At 44.6% G+C, this 15,257-nt stretch overlaps 4 protein-coding genes across 7 annotated transcripts; 2 read left to right on the top strand and 2 right to left on the bottom strand.

Annotated features, from left to right (window-relative positions):
* Positions 1-11: 11 nt before the first annotated feature.
* Positions 12-4,302, bottom strand: ptdss1b (phosphatidylserine synthase 1b). 2 transcript variants are annotated; one of them, XM_076017356.1, is made up of 13 exons: positions 3,891-4,297; positions 3,656-3,747; positions 3,496-3,540; positions 3,274-3,398; positions 2,989-3,147; positions 2,674-2,825; positions 2,423-2,564; positions 2,160-2,272; positions 1,985-2,050; positions 1,716-1,815; positions 1,554-1,613; positions 1,136-1,208; positions 13-1,036 (listed from the first exon to the last, which is right to left on the bottom strand). In XM_076017356.1, the coding sequence occupies exons 1-13, from the start codon at positions 4,067-4,069 to the stop codon at positions 945-947; spliced, it is 1,398 nt and encodes a 465-aa protein (XP_075873471.1). In that variant the 5' UTR covers positions 4,070-4,297; the 3' UTR covers positions 13-944. The 2 variants fall into 2 exon arrangements, with proteins under 2 accessions (XP_075873472.1, XP_075873471.1); XM_076017357.1 differs by lacking the exon at positions 1,554-1,613 and having other exon boundaries at positions 12-1,036; positions 3,891-4,302.
* Positions 4,303-4,395: 93 nt separating this feature from the next.
* mterf3 (mitochondrial transcription termination factor 3) lies at positions 4,396-7,007 on the top strand. 2 transcript variants are annotated; one of them, XM_076017358.1, is made up of 8 exons: positions 4,396-4,527; positions 5,015-5,373; positions 5,476-5,625; positions 5,757-5,946; positions 6,032-6,179; positions 6,269-6,340; positions 6,424-6,585; positions 6,694-7,007. In XM_076017358.1, the coding sequence occupies exons 2-8, from the start codon at positions 5,022-5,024 to the stop codon at positions 6,886-6,888; spliced, it is 1,269 nt and encodes a 422-aa protein (XP_075873473.1). In that variant the 5' UTR covers positions 4,396-4,527; positions 5,015-5,021; the 3' UTR covers positions 6,889-7,007. The 2 variants fall into 2 exon arrangements, with proteins under 2 accessions (XP_075873473.1, XP_075873474.1); XM_076017359.1 differs by lacking the exon at positions 4,396-4,527 and adding an exon at positions 4,579-4,758.
* Positions 7,008-7,502: 495 nt separating this feature from the next.
* uqcrb (ubiquinol-cytochrome c reductase binding protein) lies at positions 7,503-9,048 on the top strand. The gene is made up of 4 exons (XM_076017302.1): positions 7,503-7,583; positions 8,376-8,444; positions 8,548-8,714; positions 8,851-9,048. Exons 1-4 carry the CDS (start codon positions 7,565-7,567, stop codon positions 8,926-8,928), a joined length of 333 nt encoding a protein of 110 aa, XP_075873417.1. The 5' UTR covers positions 7,503-7,564; the 3' UTR covers positions 8,929-9,048.
* Positions 9,041-12,837, bottom strand: lrrc14b (leucine rich repeat containing 14B). 2 transcript variants are annotated; one of them, XM_076017294.1, is made up of 4 exons: positions 12,677-12,837; positions 11,798-12,181; positions 10,780-11,408; positions 9,041-10,169 (listed from the first exon to the last, which is right to left on the bottom strand). In XM_076017294.1, the coding sequence occupies exons 1-4, from the start codon at positions 12,695-12,697 to the stop codon at positions 9,488-9,490; spliced, it is 1,716 nt and encodes a 571-aa protein (XP_075873409.1). In that variant the 5' UTR covers positions 12,698-12,837; the 3' UTR covers positions 9,041-9,487. The 2 variants fall into 2 exon arrangements, with proteins under 2 accessions (XP_075873409.1, XP_075873411.1); XM_076017296.1 differs by having other exon boundaries at positions 12,546-12,690.
* Between the last annotated feature and the right edge of the window lie 2,420 nt (positions 12,838-15,257).

Here is a 15,257-nt window from a genome sequence, read left to right as displayed (position 1 = left end):
CTCATGAGAGTTTTATTAATATTGCAAGAAAGTCGCCCGTCCGCCGCCCGCGTCAACGTGAGGAATATTGAGCATCATCCAAAATACTTGGTTTACATTGTTTTAAAATCGCGTTCTTAGTTGGTTGATATGCTCAGTTGTGTTCTTCATATATTTGGAAATACTTACTACGTTTTTCAGATAAACTTGGTTATTAAAAACATAATAAAAAGCATTTTACTGTACAGCAAAATCGTATCTGTCATCTAAGCATCACAAGAGAACTGTGGCTTTTATTTTAAGTTACATTTTCCTGTGTATATTTCCATGCAATGTTGATTTGATTTAAAAAAAAAAAAAAAAAAAAACACACACACACACACACACAAAAAAAAAAAACAGACAAATCATTTATCAGAGACATTCATTTGTAAACATTAACGAATCAGGACAAACAATCGAGAGTCTCTGTACTGAGGTAAATATAATTCAACATCCTAGGTTGAAAAGTAGTTTTTTTTATAAAGCTCAGTGTCCTTTGCTCTTTCACAGTAGTATTAGTAAGACTCATAATGAAAAGGGCACACGTTTTCCAAATCACACATAAAAACAAGAGAAAGACAAAGATGCAATTAACAGTAAATACCCTTTCACACACAGTAAGTGGATGTAAGCAGCATTGACTTTGTTAAAGCCAGAGTATGGGAGAGAATCCACAGAATCAACAAATAAAGTCTCAGTTCACAGCAATGCTGAGACGAGCATTCCATATTTACCCGCAAATAGTTAGAAAAAAATTAAATATACATCACACAGTCAATCACGCATCTTTAAATAACCCACCACCTCCCTGCACCCTCGCCACCTTATCGCGTGCGTCATTGGTGCACTTGGTTGTTCTAAAATTCCCTGCTTGTTTTACAGGAAAGACTCCAAGGAGACCCTTCAGCATCTCTGGCTTGTTATCATCTTTTATCTCCCTGTCCATGTGCGAACCGGTTCCTTGCGGCTCGACTGGTTTTGGTGGCTTGCAGATGTCTTGTTGAGTCTTTCTGAGCTGCGGAGAAGCGTAGCACGAAAATGTTCAAAAACTTCAAAGGCGCTTGTAAAAACTGCTGCACCGTGTACGTCTGTCTGTCTGTCTGTCTCGACTCACCCGCAACTTTATCTTTCAAATCACACGAGCGATTAACGCTGCCGTCAACAGAGTCAGGCCTTTTCGCAGAGGTCTGCCAATGCAAAGAGTTCCGAGTTAATAGTATTTCAATGAGGTGTGCTGCTGTGAAATAAATAAAATGTGAATAATCATAATCCAAGTGGTACTGTCAACCTATTAAGTCTGTACAGCTCTTCCACACAAGACATTTGAACGTATTAAAACATTTAAGAAAAGGCACCGATATTTTTGTAAAGGCCAAATCCAACTCATCAGCATATGGTGAATTACCACTACTACCATCATCAACAAAACTGCCAATTGTCAATCACGTACAAAAAGCTGAAGTAAACGTAAGTGGATATAAAAGCATAACATTGCAAAACATCTTAAAGGACAATAGGAGGAAGTGCCTCACCTTCATTTGATTTTGCTCATACCACACCATCACATACAAACACAGAAGTGTGATAAGTGCCTGTGTATGTGAAAGTGGAAAGGAATCAGGTGAAACATCAGATTAAAAACATGCTTTTAAATGGTCTTCAAAGCCAGTTTGTCTCATCTTCACGTTTCCTACCAGGCAGAGCAACCAGAGGAGGACGTAACGGATCTGTGTTTTGGAAAACAAGTCGTGAGCAAATTTCACACACACCAGCGCCTCTAGGAAAGCGATCGCCCTGAGGGGAAATATAACACAGATTTAAAAATAGCGCCTCCGTTCTGTTTGTTTAAAAATCAGCATTGGCGCCCTCTGATGGTCAAGACATGTCATTGCAACAAAGCAATACTGTGATAGTCCTTTAAAACAAGCAGGAAATTCTTGATGATGCGCAAAGAAAATCTTACCCAAACACCCAACACTGTGTTCCAACCCTTTTACACTGAGTGTCTGTCAGGTATGCATAATATTGTCTGTAAGAAGACAATGGAAAACAGACATATGAATCAGCAGGCCAATGAATAAGTCTGTAAGGTGTAAGAGTAAAAGTGAAGAAGTCACTCTTTTTACCACTGAACCTACCGTACAGTCGGCGCTGTGATGACTCCAATGAGGAGAATCCGGCACCAGCTGAGTGGGTGCGACGCCTGGAAGACGAAGATGTGCTTGAGGAAGAATGTGTTTAACTCTGTCAACTGTGGAAATTAAGGACGGCATGCAGACAAAACTGAGAGGATTTCCTGTGAACGTTGCGCATTTACTCACCAGTGTGGGAAGAATGTCCACAAAGTCATGGGGCAAGTATTCCTGTGTAACACGTTCAATAAAAACGTTTAAAGCAGTACCTGCCAAAGGATCATGAAGAGATAGATGCCTGCAAGCCTCTGGAAGGAGGACTTTGGATCAAACCAGCGCACAAATGTCCAACTTGCTGGGGTGAACTGAAGCACGGCTCGCTTTAGCTTTCCTGGGGTGGTGTGAATGTTCCTGAGAAGAGCAAATTGATGTGTTTCTAATCACCTAAAATATTTGTGAATACTTGGATAACTCCACTGGACAAAATATACCCCAGAGAGGGAACACAATCTTCACTGACTTGATGCTAGCCCAGCAGTAGGTTCTCATTTCCAAAAAGTGACAGACAGTCATGCCCAACCAGATCCCTCCTCCATTGCACAACAGGATGTCCAGAATGACCTGATCCCACCAGCACTCTGCGAAGTTTGGCAGCAGGTGCATGAAGAACAGCTGCAAAGCCCAAATTTTACTTCATGAAATGAATGTATCTGCAACATAGTTATTTCAAGCGTGACGGTAATTTAATTACAAACTCCTTTACGCGTCAGAAGACACCAAAGCTTTGCTAAGCCCACTAGATGGAGTCTGATGGTATTCAAAACGTGGGCGTTACCTCAGTGAGTTCCCAGGTGATGCTGATAGTCCAGCAGAGGCCATAGCTGCGAATGAGCAGCGCCTTCATGGCCCAGCCAGCAAAATGGCCAAAAGCAAAGATGTCAAAGTGGCTCAGGATCCGCTCCCGTGTTATCACCGAGCAGTTTACAGCATATTCCTCGTAAAGTTAAAAAGAAAGAAAAGAAAGTACTATAAAAAAAAGAATACTAGGTTTCAAAATGATGTCATCATAAAGACAAGACAGGTACAAAGAGTTGTGCTGCTACATCAAAACCATCCTCACCATGATGTCAGCTTCCCTTGTGGCATATCGCAGGTTTGGGTCCAGCCAGTACATGAGAGTCTTGACCTGGTCCCAGTTCAGAAAGATGAGCCAAACCAGAAACAAGAAGTACATAACACTGGCACCTACAGAGGAAAAAAAAAAACAAAAACGGGACAATCCACAGAAAATACATAAGCTTAATTATGAATTAGTAGAAATATGTTGTGCTTGAATTCTTACCAAACACCATTCGCCATATTGCCGGGTGGGGTCTCGTAAAAGGTCCTGATGGGGAAAAAAATATATTATTGAGTAACTATCAGTGTCAACTGACATTTTGGTCACATTATAATTGAATTCGTAATTAGAAGTCTCAGTTAGTTAATATCAAATATCTCACCATTAGGAAAAGCCAGGACACTGATGACAAGGAAAAAGGAGACAACAACCAGCAGGCCAATCCGAAGGTTTTTGTCAGAGTTCTCATCATCCCTGTTTTTAATCACACCAAATCACAGAAAAAAAACAACAAAACAAAACAAAAAAAAACAACAGAACATTGCCTAGTCTACACAGTGAATCAATAAAGTTTAACAATCGACGAATAAAGGAACATTTAAAAGACTGAGGTTTACCTGGTGAACGCAAAGTACATGAGGCTGAGCACAGTCACTGTCAGGAGTGTTATGGTGTGTGGTTTGTAAAAGAAATCAATGCAGATATCCTCCACTTGTTGCTCGTTTATCATTCGAAAGTGTAATTTATAGTTTACATGATCTTTCTGAGATGGTCGCGGACTCACTGTGTCTGCCATGTATGTACCTATTTTTGGTCCAACAAATTATTTTGAGTTAACGCATGAGTTATTAATCGTAAAGTAAACTGATACAGGAAGAACCCGAACAGTAGAAACTTGTAGACGAACTAAACGAGTGAGACGATGGGGGTGATTGTTTGTTAAATATGTACATTTAAATACAAACAAATAAAGCAAACTACCCTTAAATTAGGATATAAGCTTTTATTTTTAATAGCTACTCTGTATTGTCTGTGGATAAAATCGTAACATTTAACTAGTCCGAATGTATTGATATTCAGCACCTCCCTTCCGTGTTAGTTTACGTGGTACAGCCCTTATTTTACACTTCCGCAAAGTCCCTCAGCTAAATCCTTCCGGAGATAGCAACAAAATTGTGCGGCCGACGTTCACCTTGTGTGGACATGCTACTGATGCTATTTGAGTACTGGGAAAAAATATTTGGATAACACATTGTAAGTTAGAAATTGATTACGCAGGGCCATGCAAATTCCTTTACCGGACTTGTATTGATTTGTTTTTTAAAAACCCGCTAGCATTAAAAGTGAACGTAGCCAGGTATTTTGGGAGAGCAAGTCACGTGTTTTCCCGTAGTTCACACACCGGTTCATCGGCGTTCCTTCAGGCAGTTCAGGCTTAAAGACGAGGGAATATTAAACTTACGTTTCTCTGCAATATCTTTACAAGTATGTATCGTCCTTATTAAAACATCTTGTTGGTTTGGATTGACGTCACTAGGACACATGACAGAATCAAGACATGAAATGAAAATACAAGAAGCAGTAGAGTTGTATGTTTTTAAAGATCGCCGGTTAAAAATATTACATTTCAAACAACCTAGATATTTTTCCACCCTGTGCATCGACATGCTCTTCTTTCTCTATAACCGAGTTCCTCTCTGAAAGCAGAATTTCTAAAAAACCCTTTTAATGCTTTGTGCAGGACTGCCATGGCTTCATCCTGTGCTCAAATGTGCCTTCAGTGCCGAAGACTTCTTTTTTCCAGGACAACAGTGTGTGCCTGGGTCTCCACTCAATTTGGCCACTGCTCTTCTTCTACATGGACGACAACAACGAAATTCCTGAACAGGTCTTTGATTCTCAGAGGGAGTCTCACAGCAGCACAGGCAAAGGAAAAGTGGAGTCAGGGGCTGTTCTGTTTCAGCGACCTGACTGCCAAACATCTGTCTGAAGGAGTCAAAGACAGTGAAGAACTTTCCAGAGCTAATGTTGCAGCATACCACAGCCCTCTGTCGCCAGTCACACATGCCAATCCATCAGACCAAAGCCAGATGTCTCTTGGTGTGTCCTATCTTTCATTTAACATCAAAATCAGTTTTTCAAATTACATCTTTATGCTCACAGTAAGATAATTAATACACCATTTTTTATTTCTTTTCCCAGATCATATTGCAGATGAATTTTCAGCATTGGAGGAGATAACGGATAACGAGGCTGTCAGTATTTCTGTTCCTCCTGCGATGCCTCCAGCCTCTACGTCACTACGGGACTATGTTGACCAGTCCGAGACCCTCTGCAAACTGGTTCAACTTGGTAATAAAACTTTTTCAAATAAAATGATATGAGAATGAGTGAAGTAATAGACTGTTGTAGATTTGCAGCGTACACACATTTGTCATTAGTATTAGAATGTTGCTTAACCCACATAATATGCACAATTGCAGGTGTTAACCTGTGGAAGCTTGAGCAAAGACCTAACGTGGGCTCCATGTTACTAAGACTTGACTTCAACAGAGACGTGGCTCCAATATTGTTGTTTCTCAAAGACATCGGGGTGGATGGGTCTCACTTTGGCAAAATCATCACGCACAACCCCTTCATTCTCACAGAGAGTTTGGAAAACCTGAAGGCCAGGTAACGGGGACTTTTGATATTTCTTGAAAACGTTTTTTTCTCCGCAGTCGCATGTGATGTGTGAAAACATTTCTTTTTTGGAAAGGGTGAACTATCTAAAGTCAAAGAAGTTCAGCCCTGAAACGGTGGCATCCATGGTGAGCAAAGCTCCGTACTTACTGAACTTCAGTGTGAAGAGGCTTGACAACAGACTGGGATTCTTTCAACAGCAGCTCAACCTCAGTGCTCCTAATGTAAGCATCTGAAACTGATTGATGATTTTTTTTTTTTTTTTTTTTTTTTAATTTTCGTGTCCTAACTGTTTTGCTTGTTGTTTCTTTAGACACGGAACATTGTGGCTCGTCTACCTAGGTTACTGTGTGGGAGTTTGGAACCTATTAAGGAAAACCTAAAGGTCCTAAATGACGACAAAAGCATATTAAAAGCGTGTGCAACTTTGAAGATTTCATCATGTCCTTTTTCCAATATCTCCTACAGGTTTGTGAACTGGAGCTTGGCTTTAAGGAGAATGAGATTCAGCAAATAGTTATTGCTGTCCCTAAAGTGCTGAATGCAAATAAAAGGAAGCTAACACAAATTTTTGACTACCTCCACAACACCATGAAGGTTCCACACCACCTGATCACCAAGTTCCCTCAGGTAGATCACTGTGCTACTTAAACCAATCCGTGATAAATATGATCATATTTTATTATGTGTAATTGTGGATATTTGGGATTCTCATTTTGCAATACTCTTTTTCTGCAGGTCCTTAATACAAAGTACTTGCGCATTAGGGAGCGCCACATGTTCCTTGACTACCTTGGAAAGGCTCAGTATGACCCAACACTGCCCAACTACATTTCTCTGGACCGCTTAGTATCACTGAAGGATGATGCTTTTTGCACGACTTTGGCCATGGCCACATTGGAAGACTTCTCCGAGTTCCAAAAGACAATTTGAACCTGCATAAGTAAAGAATAAAGTTATGTGATGGTTATTGCATCAAATGAACAAAAAGCTCAAATCCATGCAGATTTTTCTTTTGTACATATGATGTTGAATAAATGTGTTTACATGTGCATATGCATTCAATGTTTTTCTCACAGTATTCACAACAGCACTTCCTGATATCAGAGAATGAGCGATATTAAAATTCCTGACAAGAATGGATTCATGATTGAAGGGAGGGCCACCCTGTGATGTTCCTGCAAAATAACATGATTTTTTTTCTTTCTTTCCCCTAAAGCTTTTGAATTTTGAACTCAAGTGACGACCAACAAAAACTATACACTAACGTGACAGGCTGCTGATACCGTAAATTAAAAAATATATAAATATATATGCTGATTGCTTGATTTTGTGATTAATTCAATCACAAAATTGAAGATGACCCACTGATTGAATCTCTCATCGAGTCAATAAGAAAATAATATATGTTGTGCATATAAAGACACTTTAAACTAGAACTTCAAACAAGCGTTTGCCTCTCTTCGATGGACTTTAACGTTTCATTTAAATGAATGTCAAACTTAATTCAGATGCAAAAATGTAACGCGAAGTTGCGCAACCTCAGAAAGGACCGCTGACCCGATTAGTCCTCTCCCATGATTCAACGCGGTCGTTGTCAGTGGTAAAAATGGCGTCGAGGGCACCAGGTAACGAACAGCGCTCTTCTCTAACATTTGTTCATTTAAAATTTTCACAATTATTTCAATTTAGCACTTACATAGCGCACTGAGTTCCGAGCGAGTGATAAAATATCGAGTTTTGTTCTGTTTTGCCGTCGTAAAATGCTGTTACCTCCATTTGACTTGTGTGTGTCCTCTAGTGTCCCTGTGCTAACTCAGGCTAACTGCAAGGTAGCGTTAGCATGTCGATATCCTCAAATCACAGTGATACTCGGGGTGTCGCGTCCAGTCAGTCTGAGGTGGCCGTTTACTTTTGACAATAATTTTGTGCGCAGATTGATGATGTGTAATTTGTCGTTCGTAATTGTTGTACCGCTGTTCCAGCCGAGGAAGTCACGTAGTGTGTTAACTTGCGTTGTACGTTTAGATCTCCGTTTGTACTCACCGAGTTATTGGGTTCGTCGAAACGGCAGTAATTGTGTAAACGTACTCATAATGTTGAATATATAATATATACATATGTATATATATTTTTTATTTCAACTGTTCAACCGGAAGAGCCATACGGCCTTGTCAGCCCGCCCCGTGTAATGGTGATGATGAGCCACTGATTGGGCCACAATTTGTTCCGACAATTTGTTCCGTCAGTTATGCAGAAAATAAATTCATTTGAAGGACGTTTTTACCAATTTTTGGACCGGGAATAGTCGGGCCGTTTGAATATTTAATGAATAAAAACGGTTATTAATAAGAGATCAGCGCAAGATTCTCCTGCTGGACTGATTCAAGTTTCCTTCCTCCCCATGTCATGTTGTGCAGCTGCGACAGGCCGGCTCATGCTGGGCTTCCGCAAGTGGTACTACAACTTGTGTGGCTTCAACAAACTCGGTAAGCTCATTGTCAAGGCTTATGTTATGTTTTAGGGCCAAGTGGGTTCTGTCATTGCTGCCTTTTGTTTTGTATGTTAAGCGCACTGTGATTCTTCCACCAGGGTTGCACCGTGATGACACAATTTTGGAGGACGTAGATGTAAGAGAGGCCCTGAGGAGGCTTCCAGAGGACCAGTACAACGACAGGGTGTTCAGGATCAAGAGAGCTCTGGATCTCTCCATGAAGCAGCAGCTCCTGCCCAAAGACCTGTGGACAAAATTTGAAGAGGTTTGTCAAAATATCAACTCTTTATCTGTGTGAATGTATCTTCAAGTGGATGTGTACTTACCGGTTAAACACAACTAGGATCATGCTTCCTGATATCATTTTCTAATTGAATTCTTTTCTTCTAATCTCCCCCTAGGACCTCCCCTACCTGACACCATACGTGGATGAGGTGATTCGCGAGAGAAAAGAAAGGGAGGAGTGGATGAAGAAATAAGTCAGTTTCTGCTCAAAGCTGATGATGTTTGTCTCTGGTCGGTGCATGGTTGTCCCTCTGATGTAATATTTAAAATCGTCTATATAAGACCGCTCATTAAAGAAAGTGTACATTTTGGAACGATGTCTTAAGAGTCACCTTTTATTGGAATAGATAGTAGGCAGTTTGAAAATATCGTTTATTAGGGCACCATTACAAACTTGCTGAATCCTTGGCCTGTTGAAGTTACCTATGTACAACATCTAAACAAACCTATTGATGCCAGACATATTTACCGTAGAGGTTGGACAGCTTTCCAGACAGACTTTAACCATCTATCATTTTTCTGGAAGAGTGTCTGTGTCTATCAGCACAGCTTGTCTGCTTGGCACACAGACATTGGCTTAAAGTGAAATGTTGTATTTATTCCAGCAACGGAAATCCTGTAATAAAACTACAACAAAATCAAAGATCTGTTTTTTCACAGTGCTTCCCTTAGCATCGTGCTAACACACAGCAATCAAAGCGCAGCTAAAGTCCCTGGAGTTGGTAGTTGGTTTGCTAACTTCCTCTGCAGGCTTCATTGACTCTCATTCTGAGCCTGTGATCTCCTGCTGTTCACGTCCTTTATTGTTCCTATAAAAGTACCAATAACGCTGTTAAAGTTTTTTAGTATTGACACGCCGAGCTCATTACTGGTCTCATTAATGTCCGGGTCGAAGGCTCCCATGAGTGGGGTGCACACTTCCACGCTCCCTCTCCCCGCTGCTTCCAGGATCCCCATCAGCTGGTGTTGCAGGTCCTGAAACATCTCCTTGTCATAATTCAGCAGGGCCGAGTCATCCAGAGGATATGTGACGTCTTCAGAGTAGCACTCGCGCGGGACTGGCATTTCTATGTACTTGAGTTTTGGGAAGCTTGCAGACAGCAGCGCAAACAGCCTCCGCAGGGCCGCTGAGCTCAGAGGGTTCCCCAGGAGTTTGACCTCCTCCAGCGCCTGACAGCAACCCAGAGCATCGACAAAGGCGTCCATGTGCTCATCCTCGATGTGGCAGTCCTCCAGCACCAGGTTGGCCAGCGTGGCCGAGCACCGGCTCAGCAGTTTGCGGAAGCAGGTGGAAAAGGAGCCAAAGAGGTTGTGGCCGCTCATGTCCAGGAAAACCAAGGCCTCGCTGTGGAGGCTGTTGCAGAAGTACGTCATGTCCAGACGGTTTAGTGAGCAGTTGGCCAAGTCCAGGCACTGCAGCGGAGTGTTGAGTGGACTAGGTGGAGGGACAAGGGGAGGAAATGGTGATGGTAAATTAGCTTTGGTTTGCGGGTCGAAGGTGTGAAAATTTAGCATTTCTGACTAAAATAGATTGTGGGAATATACAGTATGTTTTCTGTCTTTCTAAAGCTTTAGGTAAACATGATGTAAAAAAAATATGATTTAGAGTCACTGTGTGAATATATTGCGCATTTGTGGACACGTGTCAAATATAAGAGTTGTACGAGACGAGTGATGTCATTGCATGTCGCTGTTCTATTTTGATTTGCAGTCATTCGAAGTCCGTCCAGCACGTTCCTGGCTAATCCTCTCAGAACGCGGTACAATGGTCTATTCTCAGTAGCCTTGGTCAAAAATTGTTTGAACATCAACAAAAGGCTTCAGATTTATTTGACCCCCCCGACCCCCACTGGTTTCAAGGCACCATATTATCCCATTTTTCCTTCTTTATTCTTCACTTAAAGTGAAGCAACAGCCTTGCAAGGGTTAGGGTCATAGGTCTTGAGAAAATGGAATATTTAGACAGTTCACGCATAAAATCAAACACACAATCAGGACAGGTTAGTGGTGCTCCTCCTCCTCTGTCACTTTGTCCTTTTACTCACCTCAGCAGCCGCCGCAAGTGTCCAGTCAGGGTGGAGAAGCCCACGTAGAGTTCCGTCAGGCCGCTGATTTGGGCCAGCAGGTTGCCGATGGTGGCCAGCAGATCCTCTTCGTCCGACCCCAACCGCCTCACATCCAGAGCTGCGGTCGGCAGCGTCAGGGACTGCAGCTTGGACAGCTCCACCTTGGACAGCAGCACCTCCAGGTGAACGGCCTCCAGGGGAACGTTGTGCACCACCTCCAGCTTGGAAATGCACTCGGGCTCGGCCAGGCGCAGGACGTAGAAGAGCTGCTTGAGCGAGAGCGAGTCAGCCCTGAGGCCGACGAAGCGCGGCTTCAGGGGGCAGTAGCGCCTGAGGTGGAAGACCTGAGCCACCGGCTCGTAGTTGCGGCCCGTGATGAAAGCGTTCAGGCGCACGTCGACGGAGGTGTCGAAGGCCGAGCGGTACACGTCGCCGTCTTGCATGGCCACGACGGTCTCGTAGCACATTTTGGTCAGCAGGTGGGTTCTGGCCCAGCGGCCCAGCGTGGAGCGGCAGGGGCAGGCCTGGTGCTCTACGTCCCTCAGGGCAGTCAGGTCCACCACGCGCAGGCTCTTGGCATAGGTTGTCGGAGGAGACAACACGTAGTCCTTTGGAGGAAAAAAAAAAAGGTTTGCTACGTCACATCGGGAAGCGTCACCGGTTAATAAACAAATGCATCAGTGTTTTTCCAGAAATTATTCAGAAAGTGCGTGCTGGTGTACAGTTCTGGAATTCAGCCCTTCTTGATGTCATCAAGGGCACCGATACCTGTCCCTGCTCATCGACAACACCCCCGACCAGGTGGTGCTGGCTCTGACTTCTCAGAGCACCGCTGCAGGCGCACGTGTTTTGCCTCCTTCCAAACGTGGAAGATCAAATTAAAGCATCAGTTGTAGCGGAAAACTGTAAACAGAGGGCTAAACATGCTGTTTTTTTTCTGAGAGTCGGGGGGAGGGGGACAGGCTTAATTTAGGACCGTTAAAAATAGCCTAAATACCTTCAGGCCGGCGAAGACGGCCGTCAGACAGAGCCTGCAGGTGCGGGTGGTGAGGTCCAGCCCACAGTCGTCCGTCCTGCCCAGCAGGGCGTGCAGGTCGAGCTCCGGCAGCGGCCACGTCTTCACCAGGTCCTGCAGCATGTCGGCCTGCTCGTGCAGGTAGCAGGCCTTGAAGAGGATCGGGTAGAGGTCAAAGGACACACAGCTGAGGTCCCCCCGAGCGTCCACGCGGCTTCGAGCGAAGCCCTCGGCAGCGAGGAAGCGCAGGGACTTCATGTTGTTTCTGCTCTGGCCTTCGGGCTCCTCAGGGTTTGATGTTGGGTCGATTTCCTCACTGCGAGTTGCACCGGGGCAGGCTGGCTGTGGTGACACGAGCGCGAGGGTCTGGTGGTGGGTAAAGAGGTTGAAGGTTATTAATAGCAGCAGCTGTCTCACGTCCTTCGCTGGGGACACGTTCAGCTTGCACAGCCAGGGAGGCGTGAGCGGCAAACAGCGTCTCAGTCCCACTCTGTGATTGCGATAACTATTCACACCCGTTTGTCCTCGACAATGAGCACGCGCTCCACCGTCAACGAGAGAAAAAAAAGAAAAAAGACAATGGTGTCTGCACTGGAGTGCACCGCGGTAAACAACAGCTGGGTTTAATTTCAGACACAGTCAAGTGCAGCAGGTCTCGCTATTGTCTACCTTTCCTTTACCTTTTCCCTTAAACCTGCAGGCGTGAGACTTTCATATTACAAGCACAAACCTCATGTTTGCATGCATGGCAGTCTGCTGAGGTTCAAAGAAGTTCGGGTTCAGAGTCCTGTTGAACTGGAGCTGCAAAAGAGCTTCAAAAGGTGAGCAGATTAAAACCATAGCAGAAACCGCTCGTCTCACCTGAGCTTCAAATGCCGTCATTCAGGATGGTAGTGATGGTGGTGGTGGTGGTGGTGGTGCTCATGGTGATGATGGTACTCATGTCTCTTGAATGGGGGAGAGTCTACCCCCAGATCCCCACTGGGTACCAGTTTGTGGTGCCTGGGAGCCTTCTGTAGCCTGCAGCGAAGCCTCTTGTGGTGGTTGTGCTGCACTGCAGCTGTAGGAAGGCAGCAGTGGCGGGAAGAGGAGGCCGAGGCTTTGCCCGGGTATCTGCCAAACTTTTCCACCCTGCTGCTTCTGTCCCTTCCCACCGACGGAACTTTACTGTCCGGGGAGATATGGGCAGTGAGACTTCTATAACGCTTTGCTGTGCTTTTCTTTTTCTCCCTGGTGGCCACAGGGTGGTGCTCTAGAGCGCATGGCTCGTCCCCTCTGGGCTCCTGAGTTTCTGGAAAAAAGGGGGAGAGAAAAATTCCTTTCTTTGTTCCGCTCTCCAGTAATGAACACTCACTTTGACATCCACATCGCTACCAATACCTGTGTTGTCAAACTTGGAGGAGTAGTTTTCGATCCCCGTCAGGTTCAGGTAGTGGTTTCTGCGCTCCACGTTCTCGTCCTCGCAGTAAAGTCTCCTGACTGGCTTCCCGACGACACTCTGCTTGGTCTCTGCTGTTGCGGCTTGACCAAGACAGCGATATCACCGGCACAGAAGAGGTGGATCCCCAAAAGTATCGTAGTCACTTTAAAATATTCACCTGGTTTTGTGGTTCCGTCTGGTTTGGCTGGAGTCAAAATGAGCCTTATCTTCAGGGGCGAGGACGTGACATCGTGGGCAGACTTGACGACTGATGTCTCTAGAACTTTGTGCAGGGAGGTCATCAGGTTGTGCATGTCCTGGGAAATACACACATGCACACATGAGTAACAGCCTCTTGGATTTAAAGGTCCCAAATTCTGAAAAAGAAAAAAAAAAAGAAGCCACCTCATGATTGTCAAAACTGTACAAACACTGGGGGCGAAATATGCAACGTCGACTGGAAACACAATCGTACAGCGCTGCTGCTCCACTGCAGTGCGGCGGGAGGACTGGACATGACGGCTGGAGATGAGTTTTACTAGACGAGTCAGCGACAGACTTACATCTTCGCTAACCTGGTCGGTGTGGAGCAGCGTGAAGACCCACTCTCGCTCTCCACCTTCCTCAAGCACCACGTTGAACTCTCTGACCTGTGATGTGGACGGGCCGATAAACACATTAAGGTTCTACTGCAGGAATCAATCCTTCTAATCTGAGGCAGCTGTTGAAAACCTATAAAAACGGGCGTAAATCTCTGCTGAGTGCGGAAAACAACCGGTCAAAGTGGCACTTTGTCAACCTGTATCGTCCCTACCGGTCAACAAAATGTAATTAAGCATGTTGTTCATTTAATTAGCAATTAAATGGTGTCCAACTCAGTTCAAACTGGTTAAAGATACACAGACACACGTCTTGGATCCAGATAGAGGCGATGTGTATTCACTCACGCCATCACGGTCGCTCCCTTTCGTGGCGTCGCTGATCTGGAGGCGGATGCTGCCACGGCTGTCGACTGTCCCTCTGGGTGGAAGAACCGCTAGGAAAAGTAAATACTGAAGATTCACGCGCTTGACTCACAGATAGACCAAAAACAAAACAGTGTGAAGATGCTGAGTGCTGCATTCTCTCGATCTCTGCCTTTAATAAATCTGCAGCAGCACAGACTGGGAACTAAAACTTAATTGGAAGCTGTACACCCGCTAACTTAAAACAGATGTGTTTCCCCTCTAACTGTTTCCTTTCCCCCGGGAGCAAAAGCAGATTGGCCTTCGAGCACTTAACGCTAACAGGGAGGTGAACAGCGTCAGTGGTGTTTTATTGTCAGTTACCGTTTGGGTCACGGTGGCGTCCGGCCTTGTTGGCTCTCAGCTCTACAAACAAGTTCTGAAAACAAACAAACCAACAAACAAAAAACAGGAGCAGACATGAAAATGAGCAATCGACGCACCAAGCGAGGGGGGGGGGGGGCGGAGAGGAAGCAATTAGACCATTTTCACGTCCCATGAGGGTGGGAGTCGTCGACTGGATAAGAATTTAACGAGCTTTGAACATGTGTGAGTTTGGAAAAAAAATGCCACCAGCTTTGCATGCGGCACGTTGGACTGTGCGGTGCAGAAGAGCCGCAAAGTGACTGCTGAGCTGCGAAGGACGTGTGCAGAAATATGTGTGAAAGGTGAAGGAAATTTCAAATGTTTGGACGTGTCCAACAATGCAGGAGCTCTCCTACAGCGAGGCTAATTGGCTGCTCGCACTCTGCTCCGGTGGTGACGTGGAACAACAGCAGGCTGGAAAACCAAACTGCGGGAAGTGCGTTTTCTTTTCTTTTTTTGCCAAACACGTAAACTCCAGCCCAGTTTTTTTTTTAATTACTTGGCGGTCGACACTTTCCAATTGCCACAACTTTTCCTAGAACTTTCCAGTATTCCAGGACTCTGGAATCCCAACGTCCCCGACTTTATAACCGACCTCACACATTAAATTGTTGACAAAGTCACATGAAAACGCATGACTGTGGCGGCTGAA

The sequence above is a fragment of the Nelusetta ayraudi genome, unplaced genomic scaffold (genome assembly GCF_046127955.1).
Source record: "Nelusetta ayraudi isolate G7.1 ecotype Tasmania unplaced genomic scaffold, CSIRO-AGI_Nayr_v1 ptg000313l, whole genome shotgun sequence".
In the NCBI taxonomy this organism is placed as follows: Eukaryota; Metazoa; Chordata; class Actinopteri; order Tetraodontiformes; family Monacanthidae; genus Nelusetta; species Nelusetta ayraudi.
This window is presented reverse-complemented; position numbering and strand designations above follow the sequence as displayed.